General features: G+C 32.7%; 2 protein-coding genes across 7 annotated transcripts; one reads left to right on the top strand and one right to left on the bottom strand.

Annotated features, from left to right (window-relative positions):
• Window positions 1-1,209: 1,209 nt before the first annotated feature.
• Window positions 1,210-9,548, top strand: LOC105798371 (transcription factor bHLH130). 5 transcript variants are annotated; one of them, XM_012628444.2, is made up of 9 exons: window positions 1,210-1,485; window positions 1,641-1,784; window positions 7,143-7,775; window positions 7,842-7,934; window positions 8,010-8,111; window positions 8,210-8,275; window positions 8,533-8,598; window positions 8,732-8,800; window positions 8,891-9,548. In XM_012628444.2, exons 3-9 carry the CDS (start codon window positions 7,197-7,199, stop codon window positions 9,377-9,379), a joined length of 1,464 nt encoding a protein of 487 aa, XP_012483898.1. In that variant the 5' UTR covers window positions 1,210-1,485; window positions 1,641-1,784; window positions 7,143-7,196; the 3' UTR covers window positions 9,380-9,548. The 5 variants fall into 5 exon arrangements, with proteins under 5 accessions (XP_012483898.1, XP_012483967.1, XP_052489333.1 ...); XM_012628513.2 differs by lacking the exons at window positions 1,210-1,485; window positions 1,641-1,784 and adding an exon at window positions 6,231-6,413; XM_012628703.2 differs by lacking the exons at window positions 1,210-1,485; window positions 1,641-1,784 and adding an exon at window positions 6,481-6,624.
• Window positions 9,549-9,845: 297 nt separating this feature from the next.
• LOC105798294 (AT-rich interactive domain-containing protein 4) lies at window positions 9,846-15,618 on the bottom strand. 2 transcript variants are annotated; one of them, XM_052633372.1, is made up of 15 exons: window positions 14,758-15,618; window positions 14,455-14,646; window positions 14,146-14,199; window positions 13,959-14,047; window positions 13,495-13,768; window positions 13,338-13,394; window positions 13,000-13,031; window positions 12,625-12,760; window positions 12,362-12,535; window positions 11,518-12,057; window positions 11,149-11,286; window positions 10,978-11,076; window positions 10,648-10,748; window positions 10,477-10,567; window positions 9,846-10,356 (listed from the first exon to the last, which is right to left on the bottom strand). In XM_052633372.1, exons 1-15 carry the CDS (start codon window positions 14,911-14,913, stop codon window positions 10,261-10,263), a joined length of 2,229 nt encoding a protein of 742 aa, XP_052489332.1. In that variant the 5' UTR covers window positions 14,914-15,618; the 3' UTR covers window positions 9,846-10,260. The 2 variants fall into 2 exon arrangements, with proteins under 2 accessions (XP_052489332.1, XP_012483805.1); XM_012628351.2 differs by having other exon boundaries at window positions 11,506-12,057; window positions 14,758-15,615.
• Window positions 15,619-19,141: the final 3,523 nt, after the last annotated feature.

Genomic DNA, 19,141 nt, shown 5'->3' with positions numbered 1-19,141 from the left:
CCTTATTTTACGATATGAGAGATTATGAAACAAGTTTTCTAAATTTTTGTTACAACTCCATTTTGAACCATATTTCTCAAAGAAAAGCAAAATCCCAAATATTCAAGCTCTAATTCAAGGCAACCTTAAGCTAGTTATTTCTCAAATTTCCCTTTGATTTCCTGTCCCATTTTTTTTTTTTTTTGTAAAAGTAAATTTGTTTATGTCTGTCTGGTAGTTGGGTTGATGAGTTTTTTGGGCCTGCAAGAAAGTGGGAAAACTATGAGAAGACGAGAATTTTAGAGTTTGTGCTCTTCGATGCTTATCTGTGTTGGGAACTTGAGAAATCTTTTAGTAGAGTAATGATAATATGAGTGAGTATATTCTCTAAAATGAGTATATCGGAGTTTTATGCTTGAGTCCTTAGTTATCTTTTAAGGTTGTTGTCCACGAGGACATGTGGGGATCAGCATGCGATTGGTTGGACCATATGTCTTCAACCAAGTGTTGAAGTCCTTAGCTATCTTTGATGTTGTTCTCTTGTTTAAATCAGATCAAATCCGTCGTTGAAGTTAAAAATTGATCAAGATATCGATTCGAGAAGAAAGATTAGATCAGTTAAATTGTAAACTGTTTTAAACTAAGTTGATAAAAAATGTTTTGGAGTCAAATTTTTTTACCTAAATTAAAGAAAAAACCCCAACCTAGCCCAAGTCTAAAAATAATTAAAAATAAAATAAAAAGGGCTAAATGAATAAAAACTCAACCCCAAGCCCATTAATCAATTAGCTCAAATCCAACTCAAACTCAAAAAATTTAATAGAAACATTATTGTTATTTAATTATGTTGATAATGTTTTAAAATATTTTTTCTGATTTATTTTATTTTCTTTTCTTTTCAAAATTTTAGTTTATTTTATACTAAACCGATCAAATGTGTGAATCATTTAAACTAAAATCAATAATTTAATCGATTTAACATCTAATTTAATTATAAAATCATAATTATCCGGAGCATATGTTTGGATTTAGTATATTTGTTAACGCTATTTAAATTTTATTTTAAAGTTAAATCTATTACAATTTTCTTTTTTATATTACATACTTGTAAAATGAATTTTTTTATTTGAAATATTAAATTAATAAATTTAACGGATTAATTTTAAAATATTATTAAATGATAAATGTTTATTAACCTTCAATAAAATATCATACTCCAGTTCACAAACCTTACCATTATTCGCGTTAGCTTAATTTCAAGCCCTCAAAGACTTTTTTATGGAAAAAGCAAAGAAACCCTTCACTGATAACTCCATAACTGAGCTTAGAGAATCATCAAACACCAAAACCAACAAAGACCCATCATTTTATCTCCAGAATCTGCGTCGAACCGAAGCAACAAAAACAGGTCGTTCAACATCAAAGGTTGCTCTCACGGTCACTGTACTCACTGCATTCCCATGGTCAAATATGTAGCTTTCTAAACTTCAAGGAACACTGAGTAAGGTATATTTACGACCACTGCACTCTCGCAACATACTTCAAATCGAAGGTTTTGATAGGTGGGGGGGGGGGGGAAGATGCTTTTATGTGAGGCAATGATTTTATTGTCGTTTTTAAAGATTGTTCCATTGCTTTTTTTGATTGGTGATGGAGAACAGGTTGTAAAAAGAATCGGAATGTCCAACTTGTAGGAAACTGTTTACTGGGATTTTTTTTTTTTTTCAATGTGGGGAATTTAAAGATGAAAGGGAAGATATGATGTTTGATGAAAGGTTGCTAAGGACAAGAAGTACCAAAGAAATGTGAGTTGGGTTTACTTTTTCAGTTTTTTTTTTTTTTTCCAAATGGATTAATCTATGAATTTTTTGTGGTATATATTTGGTTTACTTTGCTGCTGGCTGGCATATGTTATGTATGTGTTTGATTTTGAGTTTCATACGTTTTTTGTTTGTGATTCTGCATTGCTTTGCCATTTTTCAACTAAAGAATCTGTTCTTTGGTGCCTCTTGAATCCCACTATGCATGATTGTTCAACATCATTCCTTGTTTTTTTTTTTTTTTTTGTTAACTATGACTTGACTTGTTGAGCAATGAAGAATTTCTTGACTAGCTTAGTATGACCTCTCCATCTATGAACTTGTAGGACTCTCAATAAAGCTAGTTCAAGTGATAACATATGCCATAGGTCATGGGGTAGAGTTAAATCATGTGTAAACTCTTCACTTTGCCATGGTTTCACTCATTTATGCATTTCAATACGTTTTTATATTTTGAATCTTTTGAAACTCTCGACAAAATTAAGAGGTCAAATTCTAACTAAAGACGATACTAAATTTTTCGAGAGCTAAAGCCATGAACATAGACTAGGAGTCTATACCAACTAATAAAGGCAATTTAACATAGAATTTCAAAAGCAGAGTACTTCAGTGTAAGGCATAGCTCAAGCTCAATTACTTGTTTTTAAGTGGTTATTTGTGCTTGAGCTTAAATTGACATGTTTATTAATTAAGCTTGAACATAATGATGGAATTAATTTCGAAATTTTTTTAGTTGCATCCGAATAGTTTATGAATATAGTTGTCTCATTTCTATCTGCCTAAGCTTGTTAGTCTTTCAACACAATACATCTTATGATGGATCTCGTCAGTCATGGAGCAACCCGAGTGGATGGTCACCATTTTTGCCGTACTTGTAAACGTTAACCTTCCGTAGATGCATTTGCATGCATCCATGTATCCTTGTTATAGCATTCTCTTAGTTATTAATCATGCAAATGAAAAACAAAAGTACATTGACTCTTGACATAAAATGCATAGGCAATTTGTTTTATACATACACTTTGCCTTTAAGATCTCGTCAAGTCAATCATTTTGACCAGAGAAACTCATCTATTAAAAATATCTCTTTTTATATGTTATCAACAACCGTCTCTTTTATGCTTATGGATCTTATCCAGTCACATCAAAATCTACTCAAGATAATCTGTGAAGACAAAACTCTCCATAACTTTCAAACACACGCATCAAAAGCTCGCTATAACTCAATAAATCTCTTATTTTAGTGGGATTGTTAGCTTCATGGGACCCACATGAAAAACCTACAAGTACCCTCCATCAAACACTCACAAAATACCATATTGTTTTTATGTTAAAAGAATTTCTCAATCAATCTTACAACTCTCCGCACATTCATTGTGTGAATTGTTTTCAACCATTCAAACCACTTCTTTGTATCAACACGATTAAAATATAGTGTACTTTAACATATCATCAAATTTTTGACAGAAAGTTGTTGAATAAGAGAATGAATATGTCAATGAAATGGCCATTTAGTCAAGCATAATGTTTAGTATGCTTTTCAGCTGTGTTTATCAAGTGAGGATGATTGAGACTCTCTCTATGCACAGATCAAAAAAGAGGGTCAGCTTTTTTTCAAGTTTCAAAGAGAAAAAGAATGGTAGAATCTACTACACCCAATTTGATACGATGGGATTGAGATTGTAAAATTCTTGTGAATTCTTACACAGTTTTATCTTAGGACATGTTTCCGTACTTATGTCCTGTTTAAAATTCGAGACTTTACTTAAAAAAACATTTAGCTTTCTAACATGGTCATATTTTAAGGACTTTATTTTCTTAACAAAACTTACTTTTCTCGGGAAGAAAATACTTCATTTTTTATCTGACTAAAAGATACGATATAAATACACAAATTGTCAATTTTGATGAAGAAACTTACGCCCTTTTGAAATTATATCATTTTCAATAAAATTAGCTTTATACAAATTGTTGGATTAGTATGCAATTCCATCACTTAGATGCTTTAAAAAACTGTTCATGATACCCTCTATTAGACTTGCGTAAGAGTCGGGTAGTCTGCTTGGCTTGATAAACTTGACCCAATTTGAGCCGATTTGGATAAAGATTTTTACACTTTGAATCGGTTTGGTCCAAATTCAATTTAAAGAATAAAAAAAGTATTTTAAAATTAAAATTTAATTATAAAAATATATAAAATAACAACTAAAAACATATTTATAATATTTTATTAATTTTTGAACAGTAAAACGATCTTTTTGAGCTTGGCCCAAAAATGAATCTAGACTTGAAAAGTATTTTGGAATCGGACCTCGACCCAGCTCATGAACACCTCTACCCTCAAACCCCAGAACTTCAAATGTAAAATATCTAGGTTTTTTTTTTTTTTTAACATTAATCTCAAGTTCTTATTATATCTATACTCTTTTTGATATAAAGTCTAAAACTACCCATATCCCCTCCACAACCTTTAAAAAGGAGGAGAATACGCTTCAGCACACTCGAACCCACATCCTCCTGTACTGGCAGCAATGTCGATGCCAATCGAGTTAAAGACTCAATTCTCAAATATTTATTGTTCTTTAAGCATTGGATTATTAAAAATTTAAAATCCCAAAGCTTTCTTTTTCTGATAAAAGAATAGCTTAAATATTTAAAATTTTTAGAAATTATTTTTTTGCTTTTTCGATTTAAAAATTTACTCAACCATGTCCTTGTTTATAATTAGGGGCAAAGCTAGAAAATCTTTTAGGGGTCGGATTTAAAATTATAATTTTTAGAAGGAAAAAGTGTAACTTCATCATATATATATATATATATATTTATGATTTCATCATTCTTTTTAAGGGACTAAATTTTTTTTCATTTTGAGGAGCAAAGTGTAAAATTATCATATATTAACTTCTAACCTTAAAATTTTTGAAGGGATTAAAAGAAAAGAAAATTTATTTTGAGAAGAGCCCTTACCTGACCCTTGAATTCGCCCTATTTGTAATAGCAAAGGACTTGATTGAAATGAAGTCATGATGGATATCATACCTTAGGTTTTAATATTTCAAATAAAGATTTGCTATAATTCACTTATGTAAATTATTCCGAATTACACACAAAATTAAAATCCCAAATTCAGCAAATTCATTTTGGTTGTTCCTCCATTTATGCCTTAGTATGACCATTCATTCTTATTTTCTATATTTTACATAAAATGTAATAAATTAATAATTTGTATTATATAAACTTTAATATAAATATATAGTCGTATGGTAATATTATCTTATAATGATAAACTTAATTAATTTTATAGAACCTTTCAAAAGAAATTAATTTAAAATTATTTATATAAATTATTATTTGGTACACTTGTCAATAACTTTTGTTGTTTATTATTATTTTAACGATTCTTAATATTGTTTATATATATATATATATATATATATCGATGATGTTGAAGTTTTTAATTTCATATGCGGAATTAAGAAATCGCAATGTGTTCAATTTATTTAGTTTTATATTTCTTAAATATAATGTAAGGGACACATGGCAATATCTTAACCTTGTCCTCAACCAATGTATCCGATACTTATCATATATATAATTATTTGATATATTGTCGGTAGAGTTTTTAACTCTATAAGTAGGAGTTATCCTATATATATATATATATATAATTATCTCGATACATTGTTAATAAAATTTTAGACTTACTAAGCGAAACGAAACCAGAAAATTGATCAGGAGACCAAAGATGAATCATAAATCTTTGGGGCTTACCATTATACTAATTTATATTTTCTTTTTAAATTTTGAAGGGTTATAAGGCAAATTTACCATTTTATTGGACAAGCATTTTCATGTCCCAGTTTGTTTTGACTTAAATTTGATTTAAATAACTTAAAGAAAAACAAATTTCTTAAAATTTTAAACTTAATTATAAAATATAAATATTCATATAAAATTTATTTTTAACACTATTTCAATATTTAAACAGTAAAATAGTTCAGTGGGTGTGACTTGATCGATTTGATCGGTTCAATTATTAAATTAACAATAATTAAATAAATATTTTATAATTTTAAAATTTAAACTGGTTCAACTACTTTTTGTCTTAATTTTAGATTTTTATTAAATTTTAACAATTTTCGATTCAATCGATTCAACCATTTTATTTAGACCAATATACTGATCAGTTCTCGATCCAACCAGCCTGCCTTATCAATCTATTTCTGTTTTAAGAACATTAATCATATCACAAAATCCAAATTTAAGAATCAAAATGAATTTAGTTGACAAATTAAAGTACCATTGTGAATAAATAAAATACAGATATAAAAGTAGACCTAATTGCAAAATTGAGGGAACAAAAATTATATTATTTTTTAAATATGTTGTAAAATAAAAGCAGACCGGGCTGTGTCAAAGGAGCGTGGGGCAAAGTTAGAGCTAATAAAAAAAGGAGCGGTTTTTTTCTACGTCAAAAGCTAAACATCTTTTTTTCTTTCACTTGTTGTAGTACAGCTGCTACACTCTCTCTTTCTGGATTCTAACAAAATAAATTAGAAATTAATAATATCGTCTTCTACAGTTTCCTACTGCTGACACTCATTCACTCTCTTTGTAAGTAGTTTTATAATTTAATCTTCATTTTTTCTTCTGAGTATAAAAACTTAGTATTTGGTCATATGTTTTGTGTCTTTTTTTTTTCTTTTCTTTTCTTTTTTTATGTTCTGTCTGTTTTAAGGTTGTTACCTGCAGGTTTGGGGGTTTTTGTTAGAAACCCAGTTTGCATGTTGCTGTACTGGGTGTCTGAAAAAATGTGCTCAATATGGTATATAAATTATTAACTGATGCAAAATTGTTTTGATCTTGTATAAGGGTTTTTGGGTATGGTTTTGAGTGTTTTTGCTGTAAAAAGGGTATAATAATGAAACTGTTGCAGTATTTTTGTTTTAAAATGACATTTTTTTTCATGTTTATTGATGGAAAGTTTTTAACTTTAGTACTTTTTATTATACTTTTAATATTTTTATATATATTCACCATAAAGAAAAACACAGATTTAGCATCTTAAACTTTCTTCTTTAAGAAGGTACATATATCCCATTCCCACCACTTGATTTGCTTCATGTTATATATATATATATAGCTTATTGTCAATTAATCACATGGTCAGGTCATGATTCTTTGGTTGTAACAGAGAATTCTTTCTATAATTTTATATATTTCTATGGCATGTGCTATGTATGTGTACATGTCTATATTTTTCTACTGGTTCCTTAAACAGCAATTCATGCTATAGATCTTTCATCATGGATTAATGGTGTTTCTTATTATGGTCTACTGCAGGTCAAATCCTGAAGTATTTGGAGATTGTGAACTGTGAGCTTTGTATATAAAACAATGGATGATTATCTCGATCAGTATTTCGCTTCTTTGTCTTGGTCGGATGTGAATTTTAAGGAAAGATCACCTTGGGTTCTTAGTGAACCTGATCAGCCAAATGCACTGCTGCCTAGTTCACCTATAAGCATGATCGGTTCGAACCACGGGATGGAGTGCTTAGCTACACAGAGTACTCCTCTAGGTGTTGGACCGCAAACAAATGGCGAAAGTTTGGGACTGCAGTTTAATGCAGGTGTTCATTCCTCTGGTTCATTAAAGGGTCTTCAAGTTGTCGGTGATATGACCACCCTGTCTCAATCATTTAACGAGGGAGGGAATGTACTATGCAATGGAGGTGAATCTTCTGAATTTCAGAGATCACTTACAGGCTTAGAAACCCTTTGTTCGATACCGCAATTGTGGCATCCACAACCCTATGATGGTCTAATTTCTTCCCTTCCTATGGGACAAACCCAAATGCAAAGCTCTAGTCTTCAAGGAGATAATGGAAATGTTGATGATGGCAATATTAACAGATTTGTTGAAATCGATAAATTTCTGCAACTCGAGAACTTATCCGCATCGATCAATGCAAAGGTATTACTGTCTCTTGCTCAACCAGCATTGTTTTAGTTTGGTTGTTGCTTATATAATGTGTATCAGGAAAAACAAGATATGCAAAATTCTTGTTACTCGTCTTTTCCTGCCGACCGTCCGATGACAGATATGATGATAGACTTACCATCTCTGCTGCAGGTATTTCTAATAGTAATTCTCATTGTTTTGTCTAGCATTTCGGCTAAGCTTACTAGTTTTGTACTTTTAATATAGAGTTCATCACCTGCACCGAACAAAGGCTGCAATGGAACTGGGAAGCCTCAAGTTAGAGCACGTCGAGGTCAGGCTACTGATCCACACAGCATCGCAGAGAGGGTCAGTCACTCGATTGTAATACTTCCTGTCATCAAAGTTAATACTCTTGAGTTGGTTTTTTGAGATCAGCCTTTGTTCTATTATTCGATCAATTGCAGCTTCGAAGGGAGAAGATTGCTGAAAGGATGAAGAATCTGCAAGAACTTGTACCGAACTCCAATAAGGTATCATCTTCTTTATGTATTTTTCTTTGGTCATTAAAGCCTAATTCGAGCACATTTGTTGTTTTACTTAGACTTGGGTGGGTGTGTTAGATACAGGTATATATCTGACGAATATATGCAAAATTTCTATATGTTTTTGAGGGTCCTAGAAGGGTCATACCCCCATACTCATGTCCAAATATTCATTGGACATGAGTACTTAAAGAAAAATTACACTGAATTGTTCACTTAAGAATTAATGTTGATGAACTTTGCAGACTGACAAGGCCTCTATGCTTGACTCAATCATCGAGTACGTCAAGTTCCTTCAACTCCAAGTCAAGGTAAGACTAAACTCTTGTTAATATCACAGCATACAAGCCAAGCTTCAAAAGAAATAACCTGAAACCGTTAAAAATGTTTAATGGCGTTTTAGTTACCATAAGTAAACATGGTGATTATGAAAACTATTTGCAGGTACTAAGCATGAGTAGGCTAGGAGCAGCAGGGGCAGTAGTTCCTCTCATAACTGATGGCCAAGCTGAGGTGTCAAATTCTCATCTAACATCGAAATTCCCAGGATTTCGTTAAGATTTTAGTGCTAAACTACAAATTTTCTTATGTCTGTTCTGTCAGGGATCTAATGGCTTGACACTAACACCCTTGGCAATGGGAAGTGATGGAGTTGATTGTTCACCGTCTCCCGAACAAGTTGTTTTTGAACAAGAAGTGGTGAAACTCATGGAATCCAATGTGACAATAGCCATGCAATATCTGCAAAGTAAAGGTCTATGCATTATGCCGATCGCGCTTGCCGCTGCCATATCCAACGGGAAGGCATCGTCCTCGTCATCATCAGGTCCTGTTTCCGAGGAAAGGAAGAAATTCGGTTTCACCAACAGTGTTATAAGCAATGATGATAGAGTTCACAACACCACCACCTGCAGCAGCAGCAGTGACAGTGGTGTTCGGAATTCCAACAGTAGTAACAGCAGTGGCACTGGCAACTTGTCTGGTGTTGGGATTCATCAATCAACCTCTGATGGTAATTTCATGATTGAAAAGATCAATGGTTGCAATGGTACCTTTAAACAAGAAGTCAACACTTTGTGTACTGCCAAATGACTGAAAATCCCAAACCATGGATGCTGGACTTACATTTAACAAAGTAGTTATTGGACTTCCATTGTCTTCTTTGTTCTCTATGTTTTGCTTTTTCCTTCCAGGAAAGTGTATGCTAATATATGTACATATAATCATGTTATATAGACTATGGTTAAAGTTTACCATATAAGTCCCTGGATCATATTATGGAGTTCATTTTAATCCCTCTACTTAAAAGGACATTTTAATCCCCCATGGCATGACTTATGTGGTATTATATCAAATTAAAAAGCTTACTGATGTTGAAAATAAATGGAATGGCACGATTTAATGACTAAAACGAATCAAATTACAAAATTTAAACACAACACACAAAAGATAAAATCGAAAACAATTGAATGCCACATACATCATCATAAATTATTTATCATTAAACAAAATTAACAAGTAAAGACTAAAATTTGTAAATTTTAGCCGATCTAATATATTGAAAGAAAAGAACAATATCATTAAAATTTAAAATATATATCCGTACAATAAGCAGTCCAAACTAATGACTAAATTGATGAAAAAAACGTGTAATAATTGTTTAACAAAAAGCTACCTCATTAAATCTAATCGAGTAAAATAGGGAAATGTTATTTTTTCTACAATTACTCATCTCTGTTTACCAGATTACAAAATATTGGTGGAATTGAGGGTTGAGGGGGAACTTCGTTAATGGCGTGATCTATATATGAGAACAACAATGGGGGATTACAAGACAATAATTACATTTCCTAATATCGTGCCTTATCTCATGCGTTATAGTGAGTAAAGAAAAATGAAAATGACAAAACAAAAGGGGACAAAATGAGACAAATTTCTAAGTTGGGGGATCTAAAGTGTGTGTCAAAGTTTTGTCAATAACCATTCATAGTTTTCGCTGCTTTCTTCTTAAAACTCGAGATGCTGCAGTGCGGACAAACGTACTCCAGCCCGTCTGTTTTCGCATAATCCTGTAGTTCACAAGTGTCAAGTTAATCACAGTCGTTTAAGGTCGGGAAACAAAATCAACCTGACATTGCAAACAATGAAACTGTTATTGTATTCGATCCTGAAGATGGTGAATGATATACCTTAAAGGCTCCAAGCCCCTGCCGCCTATCACAGCCGAAGTGAGCCCATTCGTCACAAACTCCACAGTTTACCCAGTCACCTGCTGCGCTACTGTTTTAACACACAAACTAACCACTGTCAGTACTGCAAACAATTTGGCTTATGTGTGAGCGAACAAGAGAGAGAGAGACCTGTGACATAACAAGCAGCATTCTCCGTCCACATCGTCGTGAGCCAATTCATACTCTAAAAGGTAAGTCTCGTAATGTCTTTTCAGAGTGTTGCCCACTCCCTAAGGTAAAATTAGAGGAAAAGGCAACGGTTATTGTCCCAAAATTTGAAAGCCTATAAAGCCGACAAGTTAAAACTTGATAGAATGAACCATACAACAAAAGTACGAGAATTCGAAGAACTTATGGATAAAAAAGAAACAAAATTTGAAACGACTGTTATGCGTTTCACATGGAACGGAAGTACTATGACAAAGTAAAACTAATAAGGCGAACAATTTCAAAACATACAGTCATTCTATTCGTCAATGTGTGATTGCGCATCTTCGAAAATACTTGTCCTTTCCAATTTATGCCATTCCCGACATTAAAGCCTCCTCTTGACACCACCTGTTAGGTCCAATCTTTCAGTACGATTTTTTTGCCAGACTTCAATCATATTTAGCACAAGCAGTAACTTACCTCTCTATACAAGTTAAAAAGGTCAAGACGCTTCGCATTCAGAATGGCATCAGGAAACTCAGCTAACCCACCTTGAGGAACAAGCCGAGTATGTCCTCGAAAAATCAGAAACTGCATTACATCTCTCAAAAATTCTTCCTGCCAGAAAATAAACCAACAGGAGAAAAAAGTATATGTATTAGGAGTATATGTATTAGGAGAAAATTACAGATATACTACTCTAATATAAAGGAAAAGTTTAAATATAATGCAAAGAAATGCATGATTTTCCTAAATCTTCTGCAACAACTAGAACACATAATACATGTGGATAATATTTTCAAATTCTTAACTCGAAATTCAAAGAAGATGACCAACCTCTGAGCAAACCTGTATTGGGGCTCTACCACAACCATGTTTCTTAAGAGGTAATGGATTTAAAGAAATAATCTGCTGGGCTTGAAAAGAACTCGACAATGCTTTCCGATGTGTAACAGGAGCAGGTTGCTTCACAGGAGCTACTGGCAAGTTAACCTTTCCTTGGTCACCATCATATCTCTCAGCCTCGGAAAATCCAGAAAAGGGAAGCATCTTATGACGATGGGTGTGAGGAATTGGCCTCATAGCAGCAACATTGATTTTTGGTCTTGTCAAACCATTTACACCTTCCATGATGGTACAGTTTAGAGATTTAGTGTCTTTATATGGCTCTGGTCTTTTACGACTAGGTGCCGGCGGCACCAACCAGCTGGGAGTTCTGGCAATTAGAGAACTACCCAAGAGGGGATCTTTGCTCAGCTTTTTGCAAAAGAAAAGAAGACGTTCAGCATCATCTTTTTCAAAAGATGCAACCGACAAACCTTGAATGCTAGCAATCCCCAGCATAACTAGGCTGCGGTATGACACATCTGGTGCAAGTTGCCGCAGAACCTGTCAAAAGTCATCCCAACAAACACATCATGATTTCAAAATAAAAATCAAGCTAACTCGAAAATGATTAAATTACCATTATGGAAAAGGCTTCATAAGTATACCTCAAAGCATAATTCAAAGTTTTTGGTTCAAATGTTTTAACCTCTAATGAAGTTCATGGTTAAAAAAATAAAAAGTTGACAAGGACCAATCATCGCACATGCAAAATTCACGAATGGAACACACAATTAATCCACAGAGAGATGGAAAAGCTCTCGAGAAGCCCATGGAAAGAGAAATATGGTTAAAGAGTAAATCAGACCTGCGAAGCCCATGTGGGAACCTTCATGCACACTTCAAACACACTTGCTCCACAGGCAATTGAGGTTGATCTACGAGGCTCGAATGAAGGCAATTTGCTCTCCTCAGAACTTGATTGTGCATGGACTAGTTGACTCTTCTCAATAAGCTCATTTTTTATATGATTTTCCAAAAGCTGAGGAAACAACACAAAAGAACAAAAGAGTTTCAGGCATGAACTTAAAGTAAACAGCACTTGCAATTAACCCAATCACAATTACTTGCCTGATCATTAAAACAAGTTTGTGCGCTACCAGACACTAAAAGTGATATGTGAGCCGAACTGCAAGTTGAAAAGTCGCAACGCATGGTGACTACACCACGAGAAAATGTCCCCGCCTGAAGAGGTGGTGGTGGAGCACTATAAGAATGGAACCCCATAAGTATATTGATGATAATGCACAAAATTAACTTCGAGGATGCATTAGTATGGGGAACGGAAACTCCATACAACAAAATATCAAAGTCACAAACATTCAACTCAAAACCCGAAAGCTCTTTCTTTCCCCCCCCCCAAAAATAAAAAAATCCAAGACCAATACAAAGCCAAAAATCCCCATCCCAAAAGAAACTATAACTAAGCTCAAATTTGTCAAGTACCTTGCTCGGTTATGGAGTTTGCTCCCTCGTATCTGAAACAAATGACAATGGAATATAGTTAATAAGTGGATAAAAGAGAATCAAAGTACTAGAACAGATTATGCTCTCACACATGCACACAACAATGGCACACTACAAATATATAATCATGGGAATAATACATGATGCTCTTCTCCCAAGTATGAACATCAAGCCAATTGAATGTATGCACGGATCATGTAACTATATTAGACACAGACATGACAAATAATCTCTTAGATAATGGTGTTCAAAAGATGGTAAAACAAACTAATATTTAATAGAAATTCAAAAAAAAAAAAAACCTTATACGAACTTACTTCAATGCTTAAGAGGGCATTAAGGCCATCCTCCAAAGATCCCAAAAGGACAGCATCCTGCAAGACATATAGTTAGTAACCAATATAAACCAGGATGAAAAAAGTATTAGTACATGATTATTGTTTCAAGAACAGAACAATTAAAACTCAAACCTACCAATGTACATGGAGATCCACAAACAAGAAACCTCATAGTCACATCATCATCATATATCTTAACAGCAGGAAGATTTTCAGGAGAGCCTTCTTCCTCTTGCATATCTACCTCTGGCTGAGAAACATCAATCTTGGGAGGCTCCCCAAGTAGATGCGGTCCTGGCTTAATACTTTGCTTTTGACTATTAGAAGAGAAAATATTGTTGTTCCGCACACAGTACAGTCTAAAAGAAGCACGGGCAAATTGGAATGCATCCCATGTATGGCTACATGAACTGCAATAGACCAAAACTAAAACTTTAGAATGGTCTCCCAGTAAAATTTATTACAGTTTATAGACAATATCTCAATAAGTCTTAAAATAGGTTAAGTCATCTAAAGCGAAGTACAAAAATTTGTGTTATCAGAGTTAACAGCACTATCAGCAACTGCTCTTGAAAACAAGCACAAGCAGAAGATTTGTACCTTTGAATCACTGATAACAGTGCTTGACGAAAATGGCAAGCAGCATAACGAGAGAATGTATTTTTCCAATATATAACATAAGGTACTCCCTGTAATGACAAATGAATGTCAACAACTTCTATTTAAACATAATATAAAATAAAAAAAAATTAGAATCGTTTGTTCATGATCATGATCAATAATTTACCTTGGAGTGAAGTCCCTCTGCCAATTTGACACCATTGGGGATCTCTAAGTAAACCTACATAAACATTCGACATTTACAATCAATTTCAAATAAGCAATGAACCTAGCAAAACTTGTAAAAGGAAATCATAGAACAAAACAAAACAACATATGTAAAAGGAACTTAAAAGGAGAAAGATTTAAAAAGTAATAATAAGAAAAAAAAAAAAAAACAATCCTATCCTATATCTCTAGCACCTTATCCCTTTATCGTATAATTCCAAAAATCACAACTATCTAAATCGTAACCGAGTCGAGCATCATCACTCACAGTGGTAGGAAATGTAGAACCAAAGACTCCACATAAAGCTTCTGGAGTAGACAAGTCAACATCTCCCAAAACCAGGGAGCCAATTTCTTCACCATCAACAATCTGCTCTCCTTGTAAGTAAACAATATTAGGCTCAAATGATTCAAGAACCCGCCGGAACTCATCAATACTAGGATTATTCAGAAGCTGAACCTGTACTCACACGCATAAAAATGTCATCACATTATAACAAAACTTGTACTAAAATGATACTTAAAAATAAATGTAGAACTATTGGCATTATATATTTATATATATACATACCTCAAGGCGCCCTGAAGAAGAAAGCTCTGGAAATGGGTATCTGGGCTTATAATCAGAAACAGGCTGCTTTTGCTTATTATCAGAAACTTTACCGCCACAAAGAACTGCAAGGAGACTGCAATGGTTCCTTGAAGACCCTTGAGCACTAAACATCATGCAAACATGCCAGACCCAACAAAACTCAAGCTTGCCACTAAGTTACCAATGCCTCTTCTTCCCAAAAACTTAAAAAGAATACTAACTGTGAAATCAAATCAAAACCCTAAAAAGCCTACAGTGAATCTGAAAACTCAAAAACCTCCGGAATTTTTTCAAAATTCCACCAGAGAGGTAATAAGATACTAAAAGGAAGTTCCATTTGTATTTGCAGGGACTTGAAATCAAAATCCCTAAAACACCCAAAGTTGAGAGAGTTCAAAAATTGAAGAAAACTCACCCACCCAAATGAGATTAGTAAGAGAATCGAAGACCCAAATGAGCAAAATTCCTTATAAACAGAAGGAAGCAAACAACAATCGAAAAAGTAAAGAAGAAAAAAAGGAACCCTAAGTTTATGAAGACTCACTCTAATAATAAAGAAAACTCTAATAAAAAACCCCGAAAGGACACATCTATGCTTTCACCTAATAAAAATTCCCCCTCACACACACACCCCTTTGATAAAAAAAAAGGAATAAAAAAAAAAACCCAAAATCAAAATCCGATAAAAATCAAAGTCACGCAATAAATAATTGCAACTAAAATTAAAACCTTTTTATTTTGGATTGTTTAATTAAAAATCAAACAGCCTCAAAATCCCCTTTTTTTTCTCTTTGTTGTCAGTATGTATTTTAATAACTACAGTTTCCTTTTTCCCCAATCACATTCTTGTATATCTAAAATCAAATCCAAAACACCCACAAAAATGGGAAAAAGAAAACCAATTTGTTAAATTAAATTTCTTAATTGACTTTTTATATTTTAATCTGTTTCTTTCACGTTTGTTTGATAGTAAAAGCCTAACAATTAACATCATGTTACCGTAATTGAAAAGATATTATTTTTCAACTACATTATTACTTGTTCACAAACTTTGAGAATCCCCAAAAATAAAAAGAAATTTCTTTTATCATCTCTGCTCTCTGCATTTCTTTTTCTGTGTTCTTCGTTAAAAAAGAAAATTAATAATATTAAAAAATCCCATTTTACTAGTTCTACAAAAGATTCCCATAAGAAAGTGTATTTTACTTCTTCTTTTTCCATATGATCATGCTCATGAACTCATCATCAATTTTGGGCGTTGGGTTTTTTTTTATTAAATGACCATTTTTTTAAAAAGTTTTATCATTTAATTAACTTATTAACAGAATTTAAAAACCCAAACAGGAAAAAAGAAAGAAGATCATTAATAGATGTTGGGTTTTTAAGTAAATGTTCTTGTTTGGTTTCATGGAAGAACACTGCTGCTCACTTTATAAAGAACTGGGACCCATTTGCCAGGATTTGACTAGTGCTGCTTTTCTTTTCTTCCACACTTTATCTTAATTTCTGCTAAAAACAATTGGTCTTTGTCTTCCTAGTTCATGTGTTATGTTTTTGCCGGTTAAAAATCGCTTTTGATTCTTTTTTGTTTCATAACAAACCTTAGGATTTTTTTTTATCATCTTCTTCATTCTGGTGATTTGACCTTCTTGCCTCCCAGAAAACATATAACTTAAAAAGTATGGAAATAGGAAAGTCATGAACACTGTCTAATTTAAGTAATTCACTAACATATCGTAAAGGTCTCAAAATCATGGTTTAAATTTTAATTTAGTCCCCAAATTACTAAATAATATAATTAAATCATCATAGTATTAATATCATATTAATCAAGTCTTCTAATCATCTGAAAAATTATTTTATAGACCATTTTCAATTATTTAATAATATTTTAATAAATTTTTCATATCATCAACACATAATTTAGATCATTTTTTTACCTCAAACCTTAAACTAAAACTCCGAACTTAGAACTACAATTACTGTTCCTATTAGCTAATCAATGATTGGTTGATGTGGCATACATCATTTGTTACCAACATTAGCAACTCATACTTTATACATGATTTAAGATTTTATTATAATGAGAAATTTCTTCCATACACCATGTGGTGTTATTGTTCTTGTGAAATGGGCCATAAAATTAACACAAGTCCATCCCAAGTTGGACTTAAGAAAAAAGTCCTTTTATTGAACACCTTTTACTCTAGCCCCTTGTCACTATTCTTAGTTAAATTCGAGTTGCATTAAATGTTCAAGCAAATGGTTAGATTGAAAGAGAGTTTGATTGGATAATTTCTTTTGTATTTGTTTTTTAATACTATATTTTTTTTGTATTTAAGGTTTAACGGATCATTTTATTCGTGAAAATTTTAACTTGATTTAAAAAAAAATTTTACTAAATTTGTAATAATTATAATAGAATCAATCATTAAGAACACTAAATTGAACAAATAATTAAACAACTAATTCAATTCAAATTAACTACCTTACGAAAATTAATTTGAGGAGCATCTAAATATTTACACAACGTGAGACTTGGACATAGAATCTCAAAATTTTCTAAGTCTCAACTTTGCTATTGAACCAATACCTCATAAGTAAGCAAAACTATTTTTAAGTTTTAATAATAAATGTGAAGTTTCTTCTTATTAAATGGCATAAATAAGCCGATAAAATGAATAAATAGCTACATCATTCGAGTTATTGCACCACAAAATCGATATAGAAAATATCAACGACTGCATATACAACACTTTAATACTCGACTTTAGGAGTGGATTGAGAAACCACTTTTTGTTTCTTTGAGTGTCAGGAAATAGGATTACCACCCAAGAAAATACAATAATCGATTATTGATCTTCGACCATCCAAATCTAAACCACAGTTTGCATAGACAATTCCCATGATAAATAACCTTGAAGTTGGCTTTAAATGAATACCATGATCAATGGTCTACTTAAGATAGTGCAATATCCATACACTTCATCGCTTTAAAATGTACATCTAAAGAATTATGCATAATGCCACATACTATGGAATTCCAAAAAAATTACAAAATGAGTTAGAAAGAGATATTTATGGAAGTAAATGGATATTGTAGATGAAAAATTAACGAGTAGAATTGTGGATGTGAGAATTTAGAAAAAAAGGATCAAATTGTAAAATTTAAAAGTTGGAGGTCTAAAATGTAAATTGACTAAAGAAAGAGAAACACGAGATATTAGTAATTAATTGACATGAGAATAAATTGGAATATGTATTGGTGCGATGAAAATCACTCCTGGACTAAATTGAGAAAGATTTGAAAGTATAAAAACTAAATTGTAATTTTCTCATTTTAATCTAGAGGTTTTTACCATACAGTGACTATTATTATTAAGAGTTAAATTTGAATTTGATAAATAGCTTATTGTTGTAAAGGAATTGAAATAAGAAGTAAAATGATAAATTTGCCATATAAAGGCATTTTAATCATTTCTTAATAATTTTATAATGAGAATATTATTTCGCAATAGAGCCTGGATCAAAGCTTTATCCTTATTTTGGGCTGCATTCCCTCTAGTTGTCAGTGGAAAAAAAAAATCAAATACAGCCTTAGGTGGCATATCGGTAAAAGTGTTGCAATAGATATAAGGGTTAAGGTGTGTGCAGGCTTGTCAGAGGAACGAGCTGGGTAAAATTGGCTCGATACTTGCAATATTCATCATCAATGTCCTAAGTGGTGAATGAGTGACATTCAATTGACTTAATCCCTCGGCAAAATGATATGAGGACATGCTCGGATGGTACACTGCAAAGGCATGCAAGATGAATCTAATCAAGATGATGGCTTGGATAGGTGGCTCCAACACATGCTGGATAGGCGGCTGCAGTCTAGAAGCTCCACAAGTTCGACGGCCCAAGCTTTAATACGAGGATATCCCTTTTCGCATGTAAATACACTTGACCCATTTGCCTAAACCACTATATATACTCGTCTGACGCTAAAAAATCATTATGTAGGATCTAATCCCCTCGAATGCCATACTAAGCATGGTGCTCCCAAATATCTATATAATCTTCATGCACTTGGGGCCAATACTTATTATTGTGATATCTTAAATCACCATTACAAAGTTTATCAATGTTCTCCAAGTCAATTGAAATAGCTTGCACCAGTTTGAACTTTTGTTCACCTGGTTAAAGTGTTGCCACTAAACGATGTGGAAGGCACCTACGCCCTCTACACATAATCATGTTGGTATGTTTTCATCGATGAAACAACAACAACAATGTTATGTAGACAGGGCTTCCGCACAAATTACAAATATTTTAAAAGTAAATACAATTATATTAATTACACACAACCATGTCAACAACA

Source organism: Gossypium raimondii, chromosome 7 (assembly GCF_025698545.1).
Source record: "Gossypium raimondii isolate GPD5lz chromosome 7, ASM2569854v1, whole genome shotgun sequence".
Classification (NCBI taxonomy): domain Eukaryota; kingdom Viridiplantae; phylum Streptophyta; class Magnoliopsida; order Malvales; family Malvaceae; genus Gossypium; species Gossypium raimondii.
Note: the sequence above shows the minus strand (reverse complement) of the source record. Positions and strands in the feature narration are given on the sequence as shown.

What these genes read in the sequence shown, in the direction of transcription:
- LOC105798371 (XM_012628444.2), top strand. Translation starts at nt 7,197, where the DNA reads ATGGATGATTATCTCGATCAGTATTTCGCTTCTTTGTCTTGGTCGGAT. An exon ending in ACTTACCATCTCTGCTGCAG is followed by an intron (nt 7,935 to 8,009) that starts GTATTTCTAATA and finishes CTTTTAATATAG; the next exon opens with AGTTCATCACCTGCACCGAA. An exon ending in TTGTACCGAACTCCAATAAG is followed by an intron (nt 8,276 to 8,532) that starts GTATCATCTTCT and finishes TGAACTTTGCAG; the next exon opens with ACTGACAAGGCCTCTATGCT.
- LOC105798294 (XM_012628351.2), bottom strand. Translation starts at nt 14,913, where the DNA reads ATGATGTTTAGTGCTCAAGGGTCTTCAAGGAACCATTGCAGTCTCCTT. An exon ending in CAGAGGGACTTCACTCCAAG is followed by an intron (nt 14,048 to 14,145) that starts GTAAATTATTGA and finishes TTGTCATTACAG; the next exon opens with GGAGTACCTTATGTTATATA. An exon ending in CTGTTATCAGTGATTCAAAG is followed by an intron (nt 13,769 to 13,958) that starts GTACAAATCTTC and finishes GGTCTATTGCAG; the next exon opens with TTCATGTAGCCATACATGGG.